We start from the raw sequence: 14,874 nt of genomic DNA, 5'->3' as shown, positions 1-14,874 counted from the left end.
TGTCTCAACAAAACCTATTTTCTTCGCTATAATCTCCTCCTTTGGCCTCTCTCTACATTCTTGTGTCTTGATAAATTCTTCTATGTTAATTGTGATATGTTCTTGATGATTGATAAGATGATCTATGTGCGTTCTTGATAATCTTGATGTTGAAAAGAAGTTCTTGATATTGAAGTGATAATTCTTGACGAATCTTGATATTTCTTGATGTTAAAGGTAAAATATGATCTTGATGATTTGGGTGGGATTAGAGCCCTAGGTTGAATTGGGGATTTGTGTTGGGATGTTCTTGATATATATTTGGATGGAAATTCGCATGTTCGGGTGTTGTTTATATTTAGAAGTCGTGATAGGATGAGTCCTACGTGATTCTTGCTTTTGATTTGTTAATTGCATACGTGGTGTCGTTATTCGCGTTTAAAAGTGTCTAAGCATGGTTTCGGGTTCCACAAAGGTTCCCGGGAGGAATATATGAGAAAAGAGTCAGTGGGGGATAGGGGAACCCGCCACCTACTCGCTGCCCGAAGGACACCACCCGGCAGCGGGCAGCCACCGGGCAACCGCCTGCCCGCCGGCAACCCGCTGCCCGGAACAGTGCCCTCCGGCGGGCAGCCGGCGGGTGACCCCCACCCACCGGCTACCCGCTGGTCCGTTCCCCACCCCGGGTCTTCGGCTTCCCCGCTCCCCCATGGTGTCCCAACGGATCCCGTTTGTCGTGCTTGAGTCTAGTTTGATGTTGCGGGAACCATTCGTAGGTTAAATGAGTCTTAGGGATTGCATGCTAGTAGAATTGGTAACCCGTTGACCTAGGTGGAAGTTGTATGAGCCCTTAGGACTATTCTTAGTATGTGAACAACCACACGTAAGTTTATTTATTTGTCTTCCCCTCCCAAAATGTTATTACGTGCTCCTATGTGTTATGTGTTGCATGATCCCCCATTTTGGTTACAGACAAATTGGGTGATTCCCGGACTGAGGTTCGGAAGTCGGCTGAAGGCCGAATGGATTGTTCCCGGACTAAAGGTTCGGATGTGGCTGAAGGCCAAATGGATTGTTCCTAAGCTAAGGCTCAGAAGTCGGCTGAAGGCCGAACTGACTCACTTCTTGGGCTGCGATCCACATGGGCCTCGGTGTTCTGACCCACCGACCTGGACGCGCCAGGCGGTGTGTAGGGCCAAGAAACCGAGGAAGGCTGTAGTCCACCAACCTGAGTAATCAGGCGGTGTGTAGGGCTACGGCTGGCTGCGATCCACCAAGTGATGGGACAGTGGTGTGTAGGGCCGTAGTCTCCGAGGATCTTTGCCCACCGACTGTGTCTAGCTCAGCGGTGTGTCGGGCTTGATCCGCTACGGTCCACTGACTGTACGCATCAACGGTGTGTAGGGTCGTAAGTCCCCCCTTGTAAAAGGGATCACGGTCCACCGACTGTGCGCGTCAGCGGTGTGTCGGATTGTGGTCCGACGTTGAGTTCGTCAGCGGTCCTCTATGGGTTGGTTGTGATCAACTCCCTTCATGCCGCGGTATGAGGTAGGGTGCTGCAGGGCCGTGTTAATGCTATACGCATTAACCCTTATGTTCGGGGCATGCGATTGGTCCCGTGGCGCCAGAGCAGTGTGATTGAGTGTCACAAATGATGATTGAATGATAATTGAAATGATGAGTGAATGATAATTGAATGATGATTGAATGATGATTAGAATGATGATTAAATGATGATATGATTGATGTGGACATAGACTGTGACCTTAGTTGCATATCCTTTATGATGATTCTATTATTATTATGTGTGTGCTTACCCTATTTGCTGAGTCCGTTCCTGGTTTTGAAACTAGTGCCTCTTAAGTATATATCTTTGTGATTCAAAATGATTTTCGTATATCTATATATATCTATGTATAATGTATTTCAACGCGTTGGAGTGGGTTACCAGCATCTCTCGCTGAACAGATATATTTGGCTTTCAGGCACAGCTGAGTAGACACTGGAGCGCGCTAGAGACCTGAAGCGTAGAGTAGTTAGTTTCCCCTTTTCGGCCTGCGTGCCATGTTCATGTACTGACTTTACTTTGAGGATTTTAGTTAGTTTGCCTGTGCACCTGAGCTCTCTAACTCAGGTGTGGCATAGCACCCCGTACTCTTATGTTTACTTTCGGGACTTAATGAGAAATTACCTTTGTTACATAAGTTTTAAAAGTTTCAAAATTCCGGGGTGTTACAGTTTGGGTAGGGAGCGAAGGATTTTTTTGACAACTCTTTCATCAGTGAATGGTTCACCAAGCACTGAAGCTCTGTTCATCAAACTCTGAACCCGACTATGAAAGTTTGAGATAGTTTCCTCTTCACTCATCCTGAGTGCTTCAAACTCTGACAGAACCATCTGAAGCTTTGACTGCTTGACATCACTGGTACCTTCGAATCTGGTCTCAAGAATTTCCCATACTCGTTTTGCCTCTTTTGTCCCTGTGACCAAGGTAAAGACTGATTCATGCAGAGATACTACAATAGAGTTAAGTGCTTTATTGTTCAGATCAGATGACGACATCTCATCTTCAGTCCATGTCTCCATAGGTTTGGTCTCAGCAGTTCCATCAGCATTCTGAACAGTCAGAGGACTCAATCCAGTGAGAACAGTACGGTACACTCTGGTGCCTTGTGCCTGAAGATAAATCTCCATTTGAGCCTTCCAGAAAGAATAGTTGTGACCATCCAGTTCTGGTGGTTTCATACTTGCATCCATCCTGACTCAAAAGACAGCCAGGCAAAACACACACGTAGAGAGCAGTCTAACAGCCAACAGACAACCAAGTAAACAGCTTCTTAAAGAGAGAACAATGCAAAAACATCTTCCCGTAAGGATCAAGTCACTATGCAGACTTAAAAGCTTTGATACCACATGTAATTTTGCATTTCCTCATATTAAGATTATTATAAGAGATAATCGACTGATATGACTGATTCAGAGACATGAATAGTCAGACCGTTAGTTAGATTGCGGATTAGTTTATGGAGGAAAACTAGAGCAGATAATAACACAACACATACGATGTTTACCCAGTTCGATACAGTGTGTATCTACATCTGGGGGACGATCACCGAGGTGTCCAATCCACTAACTCATAATCCAATGTACAAAGATAGAGAAAATATAATCTCACCCAAGTGCCCCACACAAGGTACGTACCCAGTCTACAAAGGTTTAGTGGATTGTTGAAGTCGAAGAGCCACGCATGCAGAAGTCCAATGAAATCCCTTCAATTGGAGAGCTAACTCTGATGCAGTCCGCTTCAATGACGCAGTCCCACGTTGTTCCCACAACTGAGTGATCTTCGCGTCCTTTCGATTAAGCAGCGTTGGTTCTTCTCAAGTTCTTCTTCATAATCACCAAGAACTCATTATCTTGAGAAGAGACATGCTAATCAAAGATGTATGTTTCTGTGTAGCATGTAGTGCTTTTGCCTTCTAAACTCGTAACCCTAATTCTTGACCGAAAGAGGATACTTATACTTCCTTGGAAGAATACTCTCCAAAAATATCTTTGATTGTAGATGGTAGGACTATTTGTCAAGAATGCAATCTTTAAGAATCGGTCCATACCTTTCAAAACAGATCCGCTGATATTCTTTCCAAAACTGTCTTCTCAAACCGCGTTCAGCATTTTTGGAAATATCTCCCTTTATCAGATCTTCAGTGTCAGTGCGTCTGTTGATGAACCTGATCAATCAGTCTTCTGTAAGAGAAAACAGACATCAAGCTAAACCCTATCTTAATTTGCCATAATAATATTGCCAATTATATGTTGGAGTTTTTGAACAAAATAAAACACTAACAATTATTATTATTATAAAAAGTGAAAGAGTTGCGACTAGTTTATAAACCCAAACGGCACAACAGACTCCAGAAATTCCGTGGATCGCACGATTTGATCACAGGGCCTTGATCACGATGCCTCCCCCACTCCATCGCCACCCTCCGATTGGCCATGCATGGACTCCGGTTGTGATTGCGAGAAGCTTTTGCCGACCTCCGATCACCAAATTGAGGATGTGCATCACCATGAGCGGAGGATTAGGGGTAAAATATGAAATAGGAAGCCAGTTGGTGGTGCCTGGTGTTTTTAATTTGTGCCTGGAATTTGATATTGATTGTGTTTTTGTTTGTTATTTGTTGGTAGATCTTTATTATAAAATTGGGTTGAGTTATAGTGAATTAGTATGGTGGTGCTGGTCGTGACGGCTATGGCGATGGCGGTGAAATAAGAAATAAATAAATTTAATAGGGGTGAAATAGGAAATAACAACTTTAGGCTATTCCTGAGAATTTAGGAATAGCCGAATACCAGGGCCCCCCGTAATCTCTATTCCCCTTGTAAGGGGAATAGGTCATTCCCATGAACATTGTTCTTGGGAATAGATATTTTTACCAAACAAAGGAATAGGTCTATTACTGGGAATGGTATTCCATTCCAGACCTATTCCGCGAACTAAACGTGCCATTAAGGTTATTCTATTGTATTTTAACCAAATAGTTTCATACAATTGGTACGCATAATAACAATGCAACTATAAGATCAACAGTTTAAACATTATAGAGGATGCACCGAGTAGAACTCTATATATAATGTATGGATTTTATCGCACTTTTGGTCCCACGACTATAGTGTCATTATCATGATTGATCCACGACTTTCAAATCTTGCAATCTCGGTCCATGACTATTTATTATTATTATTATTATTATTATTATTATTATTTTTTGTAAAAATGGTTCTTCCAGCCCGTTTTTGTTAGAAATGGTTCTTACTTCGGTGAGAAATTATGAAAAATGGGTCGGAAGGACCATTTTGTAAAAAAAAAAAAAGAAGTCGTGAATCGAGATTGCAAGGTTCGAAAGTCATGGATCAGTCCTGATAATGCCACTATAGTCGTGGACCAAAAGTGTGATAAACTCTAATGTAGGTATGTATAAGTTCCGTTTGAAGCAAGGAAGCTATATATTCCTTCAATTCCTGATTTATATATTCAATTTCATATATACTTTATATAAATTAAAGGAGATGCCTACAAAGAAGCAGGCAAATTAATATACAACTTTAGACATTCATGAAGCAAGGAATTTATTCCTTCTTTATTCAATTTGATATGCTATATAAAGGAAATGGATTATAGACATCCTCGTACTTGTATAATGTACAACTTCATGGCCACTTTCAACTTTTTTGCATGAGGATATTTTCTCTCTAAAAATAACGACTTATTTTAGGTATCTTTGTCGCTTTCCGTTCTGGCCTCACCGGCTCCGGCCATGCCGGCGGCAACCGAGTCACCTCAAACTGCTCCGATGGAGACGGGGGAAGGTGCTGATGGTGGCGCGCGGGTGGTGAAACGGTTCAGGACCACTAAACGCTCTTTTGCTGAAACCACTGCGGCGGCGCCGACGTTCGAAGGAGAAGCAGAACCTTTCGTCAGCGTTGAATCGTGGTTTGAAGAAGATCTGAATTGGGATCTGGATGGTAGCGTTGGAGAGGAACCCATTGATGATGGGATCCCGTCCGTCACCTTCACCAAAGAGGAACGCCTACAACAAGTTCTACCTTGGAAGAATGCTCTCATCATCAAGTTCTTCGGGAAAGCTTTGTCTCTCCCATTGTTCAAACAACGCGTCTCACGTATGTGGGAATTGCAAGGAAAAATGGATTTGATCGACCTCGGCTATGGGTTCTATGTTGCAAGATTCACGATGGCTCGTGACTGCATGCACGTCTTGATGGACGGTCCATGGAAACTTTTTAATCACTACTTGGTTGCGCAACGATGGCAACCAAACTTCAAACCGGCAACTGCCAAGATCACGAAGATGGCCATCTGGGTGCGGCTGCCAGACCTACCAATTGAACTTTTTGGAGAAAATCATATAAAAAGATCCTTCAACAGATCGGCAGACCGTTGAAACTGGATCGGACGACTTCGGGTGTTGAAAGAGGGCAATTCGCCAGAGCATCGGTTGAAGTCGATGTCACGAAACCGCTGGTAGCAAAGATAAGGGTGAATGGCGAAATCCAATATGTTGAGTACGAGGGGCTCCATGTGATATGCTTCTCTTGCGGTGAATTCGGCCACAGAGACATGGCCTGCCCTCTATCTACCAACCCCACCATGGAGGAAACTCAGAACGTGGATAACATGGATCAGGTAACATCGCCGGGGATTAATCCACGCAGACAAGATGTCCAGAAGGCAGCTAGGGAGAAAGCTCCTTTTGGATCTTGGATGTTGGTGGAGAGAAAGAAGAATCTTAATCATGCGAATAAACAAAAACACAGGAAACAACACCAAAATGGCCAGACCGCTAATACCAACAGATTCTCTACCTTGGCAGATGCGAACGGGGAACGAGTTGTGGAACTGCGGCAGAAAGAAACCAGACAGGACAAAAACAAGGCTACACAGGCCAAAGGTAAGCAGATTTCTACGTATCCCACCCCTAACGTTGACTCTCGAACTTCTCTGCAGGGTCTGGATTCTCTGCATGATGCACCTGTGTTCATGGAAGGAGAAGGTCAGAAGGCGGAGACGTCCAAGGCCGGAAGGAGACAGAGGAAAAAGAAAGCCACGGAGACGGCCAATCAACGGGTCTCCGGGAAGGTTTCTGGAAAGTCTCAGGAGCAGAATGTGATCAGAAACCAAGACAAAGGCACAAAATCGCCAGTCTTCGTGTTTGGTGACCAGAGACAGAGTTCTAACATGGAACTTGAACCCGCACCTAACAATCAGGTGTCGCAAGCTGTTGTTATGCCTGGGGGGAGCGCAGCTCAATCCCCTCACCCTCCTCCTCTTGCCCAATGATTGTGCTTTGTTGGAATTGTAGGGGTATCGAGAACAATAAGGTGGTGAGACGCGTGAACCTTCTCTTGTCATCTCATAAGCCGGATTGTTTCTGCCTCCTCGAAACTAAAACGAAGGACAAGGGTAAGATGGTGAAGATGGCAACGAACCTTGGGTTCAATAGGCATTTTATGGTGGATCCTATCGGTTTCGCGGGGGGTCTTCTTCTGTTTTGGAAATCGGATAACTTGAATCTTGAAGTCTTGGAATTCAACTCTCAGGTGATTCATGAGAGAGTAATTCTGGACTCTAACAATTTTGTCAGAATCTCTTTTTGCTATGTCAGGCCTAGCAGGATGACGAAAGAGCTCTTTTGGAGAGCTTGCGTTGACTATGCGGACAAGGTGAAGGAACCATGGATTGCAATCGGGGACTTTAATGATATCGCTACTGAAGAAGAACAATGGGGCACTGAAAGGATTAGCAGTAGTGTCACCAACAAGTTTACGGATGCGATGAATGCTTGCAACCTGATAGACTTGGCGGCTGGAGGTCCAAAGTTTACTTGGGTGCGGCAGGTTGGAGGTTTAACGACTTTGAGGAGAAGATTGGACAAAGCCCTATGGAATGTAGAAGCCCAGCTCAACTTTCCGGAAGCCAAATCCCTTGTCCTGGGGAGAGTCTTCTCGGATCACCACCCGATAATGTTTAAATCTCATGCAGGAGAAGCCCCACTTCATAACAATAGGCCCTTCCATTTTGAAGCCGCATGGCTTACCCGAAGGGACTATGATGATATATGGCGTGAGGCATGGATGGACCAGGAGGATAATGTCGTCATGGCTATTAGCCGTGTCACTAAACAAAGCCAAGAGTGGAATGAAAAAACGTTTGGAAACATTTTCAAACGTAAACGGAGACTCCAAGCTCATATTCGCGGGATCCAAGAGTCCCCTTACTACAACTCCCGGGAGCTCCAAATCCTTGAGAAGAAGCTGATCAAAGATCTCAATGATACCCTCCATCAAGAGGAAATTCTTTGGTTTCAGAAGTCTAGAGCGGATTGGATCAAGGATGGGGACAGAAACACCTCCTTCTATCACAAATCGACAGCCATCCGCAGAAATAGAGGACGGGTCCGACTCCTTAAAATTAATGGTGAGTGGTGTTCCAATAAGGATTGTTTTAAAGTACATATTAATGATTTTTTCAATGGCCTTTTTGACAGGGACCAATCAGTTAGGACAACTACGTCGTGCAACACCAGTGGCCCGAGGTTATCCGCCAACCAAGCGTCTAGACTCATGAATCCGGCTTCTACCGAGGAAGTGCGTCGTGCAGTCTTTAGTATGAAAAGGTTCGGAAGCCCAGGTCCTGACGGTATTCATGCGGCTTTTTATCAACACTATTGGGATACGGTGGCCAGCTCCATCACCAACTTGGTTAATTCCGCCTTTGAGACGGGCATGATTCCCGAAAGTATGCTGACTGCACACATCACTCTGATTCCAAAAATTGATAGGCCTGAAAATGTGGGAGACTTTCGCCCAATTACTCTCCTCAATGTTGCCTTCAAGATTATCTCTAAGGTCCTGGTCAACAGACTTCGGCCGTGGATGCAAAAGCTCATTCGCCCCCACCAAAACAGCTTTCTTCCAGGTAGATCCACTATGGATAACGTCATCCTAACCCAAGAGGTTATTCATTCTATGAACAAAAAGAAAGGTAAAACAGGTGCATTAGTGGCTAAGCTTGACCTCCGGAAAGCTTATGACAGCTTGGACTGGATTTTTTTGGGCAACTCGTTGAAAGACTTTGGCTTCCCGGACAGTTTTGTGCAGCTAATCCTCTTCATAGTTTCCCACACTAATATGTCTATCATTTGGAACGGAGAAAAACTGCCCTTTATACAACCGAAGAGGGGTTTACGACAAGGGGATCCCCTCGCGCCTTATCTCTTCATACTCGCCATGGAAAGACTATCGTGGGACATTCAGGAAAGTGTGAAGGAAGGTAATTGGAAGCCTATTCAGCTCACGAGAGGTGGGATTAGCGTTTCCCATCTCTTTTTCGCAGATGATCTTATGTTGTTCGGGATGGCTACGGAACACCAAATTGAAACCATGATGGGCTGCATGAAGGAGTTCTCTTCCCGGTCAGGTCTGAACATTAATCTAGCCAAATCTTCTATCTATTGTTCCTCTGATACTTCAAATTGGACCAAACGAAGGATAGGGGAGATTTCAAACATACCCATCACGGAATCCATTGGTCGTTACCTGGGGATCCCCATCCTCCAAGCCCGGGTCTCAAAAGGTAATTTTCAATATATCTTGGATAAAATGCGAAATAGACTCTCGAATTGGCAGGTAAACTCGCTTAGTCTAGCCGGACGGAGGACCCTCGTCCAATCGGCTTTAGCAACAATACCCTCCTATACGATGCAATGTCTCTCCCTACCGAGTAGCACATGCGACACTATAGATAAATTATGCAGAAATTTCTTATGGGGTGATAGTGATACTACCAAGAGGATCCACCTTGTGAACTGGAAAGATGTCTGCACACCGCGCAACACTGGAGGGCTGGGGCTGCGTTCAGCGAAGGACGCCAACATGGCGTTTCTTGCAAAGTTGGCTTGGCAAACCATTAATAATCCCGAAAAACTTTGGGTCCAAGCAATGTGGAGTAAGTATATTCGAAATGGAAATTTCTTTACTGCAACTCCTACAGGTAGCACGTCATGGACTTGGAGGAGCATTACAAAGGCACGTACTGTGATTGAATTAGGAGCTCGGTGGAGGGTAGGAGACGGAAACATGCTCGATTTTTGGTCAGACTGGTGGGTAGGCGATCAACCACTTGGCTTAACAACGGCGCAGGACATCCCCAACTATCTCGCACATGCTAAGGTAAGTGATTTCATCTCTAATGGTAACTCATGGAATGTTAACCTTTTGCAGGAAGCAGTTTCTCCAAACCTGGTAGAGCAAATCAGGGCCGTGCCATTGGTGGAATATCCTAAGGTGTCGGACAAGCTCGTGTGGCCGCACACCAACTCTTGCAGATTGACGGTGAAGTCAGCTTACGACTTCATCTCAGGTTCCAACGACGAAAAGGAAGACCTTAGCTGGGTTTGGAAGTTACAGGTCATTGAGAGGGTAAGGATGTTCATGTGGCTGGTCTGGAACGGGAAGCTGCTCACCAATGCTGAAAGATTGAGGAGAGGCATAACATCTGATGGAGGCTGCCCAAGGTGCGGTGAAGAGGATGAATCCCTGCGGCACCTTTTTCAGACCTGCTCTTTCGCGAAAGAATGCTGGAGGCGATACGCGTCACCCACGGGCTTCCAATCTATTTACATGGGGTCCCTTCAGACTTGGATCCGTAATAACTGCGAGTTAAGGGGCTGGCTGCGCAACCATACTACTTGGGGGTCCCATTTCTGTCACATGCTATGGGAGATCTGGAAGGCACGCAATGAGGGCGTTTTCAATAACTCGTGGAGGGAAGCAGGCGAGGTGGTGAGGCGTGTTACTATGTCTATAAATGAGCTCAGTCACCATCGCAAAATCGGCAATGACTTCGATAAGAGCATCAGTAGATGGGTGGGTTGGATACCCCCGACGACTGGTTGGGTGAAGCTGAACACAGATGGTGCGAGAAAAGGCAACACCGGCCACGCTAGCGCCGGGGGGCTAGTTCGAGACGCTAAAGGGGCCTGCTTGCGGGGTTCCTAACAAACATCGGCATATCCTCCAGTTTTATGGCTGAACTGTAGGGTATTCGTGAAGGCCTTAAGTTAGTAAAACAAAAAGGTTTGGATATGGTTATTGTCGAGGTGGACAACGACGCCCTTGCAAAAATTCTGAATAAGGATACCGAGCTGGATCATTCTGACTCCCCCATGGTGGCAGAATGCATGTACTTAATGGCTAATTTGAGAAAGGTTAAAGTTGCCCACACCTTCAGGGAAGGCAACCAATGTGCAGACAGACTCGCTAATATGGGACAAAACACTAGTCTAGGGACTTCCATTCTTGAAGAACCGCCGGACTGCATCATGGATCTTCTTTTGGCCGATTCAGGAGGTGCTCGAACTCGTAGAATTAGATAATGGGGGCCTTGCCCCCTCCAATGTACCCAAAAAAAAAATGTACAACTTAAACCCCCTTTCTGTCACAATTCACAAATTAAACTAGCAATGATGTTCTCAGAACTTCAGAGGCAGCTACCAACTATACTCATTAAAATGGAGAATGCTTGGGTAGAAGCACACGGCCTTGATGGCAGAGATTTCAATGTCAATTTTATGCATCCTATTGCGGATAATATTTTCATCCTCATAAAGGTTAGTTAACCTACTCATTATATATATATATATATATATATATATATATATATATATATATATATATGTGTGTGTGTGTGTGTGTGTGTGTGTGTGTGTGTGTGTGTGTGTGTGTGTGTGTGTGTGTGTGTGTGTGTGTGTGTGTGTGTGTGTGTGTGTGTGTGTGTGTTGGGTGCGTGGGGAACGTATTATGTACGTGTATTTAATTTAGTATAGAATGTCCCCAAATTTTATAGTATATAGCTGCTAGGATTAAACGCTTACCAAAACGTTATTAAAAACTATACATATTAACGAAAACACAACTTTATTTCTTTGTATTGTAACACATTTTTCGAGTGTCAAAGTATTGGACTTGACCCTTATCGGCCTCCGCCCAACAATAGCTCAGTCATAGTATTTAGTTGGAGGACTTTCTACTTCACAAGTTTATGTAAAATGAAGCTAACATGATCTTTTTTGTCACTTTCTTTAATTTTGATAATTTCATTTTTAGATAGTATTGAAATGTTTTAGCAAGCAAGGTCTACACTCAACCGCAATCTATCTATTAAGCACGCTGTCCACATATTCATGGGAAACCAAGCTAACAGCGATGCTTGCTTCTTTCGCCATTATCCATGGAGAACCCAACATGAAAGGATTGGCACTTCTCAAGCGAAGTGTAAACATAATCACTGCTTGCAACCCACTACTAGGTATGTTATTTCAATACATAGAAATATAGAATGACAATTCAAAAAAAAAAAAGAAAAAAGAAATATAGAATAACATATTAATTGTTATGCACTTGCCCACACATATATATACAAGGAAAAATTGTAAAAAATATCCCTCTATAATATGCCAATTATCAATGTCACCCCTGTATTATGAGTCGTGTAAATGTTGCCCCTCAATTATCAAAATGGCGCACATATAGCCCCTCCCGTTCACCGCTTCTTCGTTCACCGCTTCACCGCTTCACCGCCATCTTTGGTTCTTCGTTCACTACTTCACCATCATCTTCCTATAATGGCGGCGACGGACTGTAGCTGCGGTGACGACTTCAAGCTTTGAGCTTCAGATCTGCGACGACCTTCTTCAATTCATTCTTCTAGCTTCAGATCTACGATGACCTTCTTCAATTCCTTCTTCTAGCTTCAGATCTGCGATGATCTTCTTCTTCCTTCTAACTTCAGATCTGCAACGAAGAGCTTCCGGTACATACTTGCCACTAGTACAAAACAGGACATAGGAGAACCCACCACCGTGGATCGCCGCGCCAACGTTGAACACCGTGTCCACCCACTACAAGAAAAACAACTTTTAGTGATAAAAAATTAGTGACGGGTAGAAAAACCTCTCACTAAATGTATTATTTGCATAGTTTTAGTGATGGTTAAAATATACTCTCACTATTAATACAAAAAATATTTTTACTCTCACTATTAATATCTACCAATTATTTCACTCAATTCTAATTCCCACCAAAATTTTATTTTTGAGCGCCCTATTCTGCATAAAACTTTACAGCCACAGCCTCCAGCCCTCCACCCCTCAGAAGCCGCCACAACCTCCTCTCACTTTCTCAAGCGAAATGTTGAAGCTGATTTCTTAAATTAAAAGACAAAAAACCCTAGACTTTCATTCTCCGAATCTATTTTCTACCAAATCCTCATCTGCTCTCTCTAAACGTACAGCCACCACGCCAAACCTTCACATCTTTCGCCGGCGACTTATCTTTTCTTGTGAGCAGCGGCGGTGACCAGAGCGAGGCAGTAGGGGAAAGCTTGGGCTACGATCTGCGGCGACGATAGCGACAGCAACAACTGCGAGCACCACGGGCTACGATCTGCGGCGACAGTAGCTCTTTCTGACCGTCGCCCATCGCCACACCGTCGTCGTCTCCGCTACCCAGCCATAGCCACAGCCGCCGCAGCAGCATCGCACAGCCTCCATCGTCTCGGCCTCCGCCACAGCCGCCGCACCAACCATTTTTGAGCCCACATTGTCAGTCCTATTTTACTGCTTCCGTAAGTCAATCCCGAAACCCTTGCTTTGAATCTCATTTCTGTTTTGTTGTTTATTTGAGCATAAAAATTAATGGTGAGACTTGAATACAGGGAAAAAAAAATTAGGGTTGTATGTTTGACTTAATCGATGCTAAGCTGCTAGATTAGTTTTGGGGTGATTTTGTTTGCTTGATAACATATTTATCAATTTATGATGAAGCCACATTATTTTGATCATTTAATGATTTTAAAGAGAACACTTTCCCTTGCATTTCAATATCCATCCAGTATGTATTTTTTGAGTTGGGTTTGAATCATATTGATATTTTGTGGATTTCTAGAGCACTTACAGCATTCGACACAATGGCCATGTTGGTTACAGTTAGTCCTATATTTGGTGCCTATGGTTGCTTTTCTTCATTGCCCACTCAACACAATAGAAGGATTTTCCAAGATGATTTATGAGTTTGGTTTTGTGTTTTACTCTGTATTACAAAAACTGTTCAATGATATAAGTCTTAATCTTTTTTGATGGTTTAATTGCCTTCAGTTAACCATCTCTAAAATATGTTGTGTTACTTGTTGCAATGTTTTTATATCCCCTAGTTTTTGAGAATAAAGTAGGTATCAAGTTCTGAGAAGACTATCAATTAATTCACACACCACCAGAAGTGTGTGCTTGTGGATACACAGGGTGATGGTAATAATCGAAAAATTACAGCTTTCTTGGGTAGTCTTGATCTCTGTGACGGTCGCTATGATATACCTGAACACCGTCTATTTCATAATCCAAGCCGTATTAATTTTCATTTGGACTCAAAAAAGGCAAGTTTTGCTAATGTGGATCCCTCCATGTATTCTAGTGAATTTTATTTGACAACTTCACACATACACTGCAGGAAGTAGAAACAACTCCTGCGTATCCAGATATATGTTTTGTCGTTGATGATTTTGATTCTACTTTTGATGCAGTGGTAATGTATTGGTTCTCTTCTTTAGTATTTTGAAATGCTATCTTCTCCTTTTTTCTAGCTTTGGACTCTGGCTGATTTAATAAGATAAAGAGGAACGCTTAACCATAGTTGCAGAAATGGTGGTACTTGGTAGAATTACCTTGTTACACTTGTTGCTGTTCATATATGCATTCAAGCTTTAGCATGCTGTTCAAACTCACTTTGATGAGGCTGTTTCCCCAATTGCATATATTTATGGGTCCATATGTTTTAAAGTTTGATGAATCATGCATGCCTTCAGGGCTATGATGTCCTCATGTATGCATCTCTCTCATGTATGCTGGAAGGAACTGTAAGTTCAGTGAATTTGTCTTCAGTTCCTTTTAATTTTTTAAACTCATCTTGTTAAGGTATAAGTGTCACAAAGTGCCTGCTTGTTTAGCCTGGTTATTTATTTTTAATTAATTTCCTTGTTGATTGTTTTACATACATTATGTTGTCTCAGGTTGTAAATGTACCTGATAATAGAGCACGGAAACATTCTCGTGGTGACAGTATTCATGTGTTGCATCTAGACCCATCTCCTCTTACTTTCCTTTACTTGCATAACAATTGTGGAGTATCATTAATCTTGAATTAGGATGTAAGAATTGTGGAGTACATCTCTTATACTAAACAAACTTTAGAATTAGGATGTAAGAATTCAGAAGTTTTCTATTTTTTCTGTGTTAGATTACTTAAACATAAAAGACATTC

General features: G+C 43.2%; 1 protein-coding gene across 1 annotated transcript; it reads left to right on the top strand.

Annotated features, from left to right (window-relative positions):
* The first annotated feature begins 5,300 nt into the window (after positions 1-5,300).
* On the top strand, positions 5,301-6,841 carry LOC109167863. The gene is made up of 2 exons (XM_019316935.1): positions 5,301-5,864; positions 5,930-6,841. Exons 1-2 carry the CDS (start codon positions 5,301-5,303, stop codon positions 6,839-6,841), a joined length of 1,476 nt encoding a protein of 491 aa, XP_019172480.1.
* The last annotated feature ends 8,033 nt before the right edge of the window (positions 6,842-14,874 follow it).

The sequence above is a fragment of the Ipomoea nil genome, unplaced genomic scaffold (assembly GCF_001879475.1).
Source record: "Ipomoea nil cultivar Tokyo-kokei standard unplaced genomic scaffold, Asagao_1.1 scaffold3170, whole genome shotgun sequence".
Taxonomy (NCBI): domain Eukaryota; kingdom Viridiplantae; phylum Streptophyta; class Magnoliopsida; order Solanales; family Convolvulaceae; genus Ipomoea; species Ipomoea nil.
This window is presented reverse-complemented; position numbering and strand designations above follow the sequence as displayed.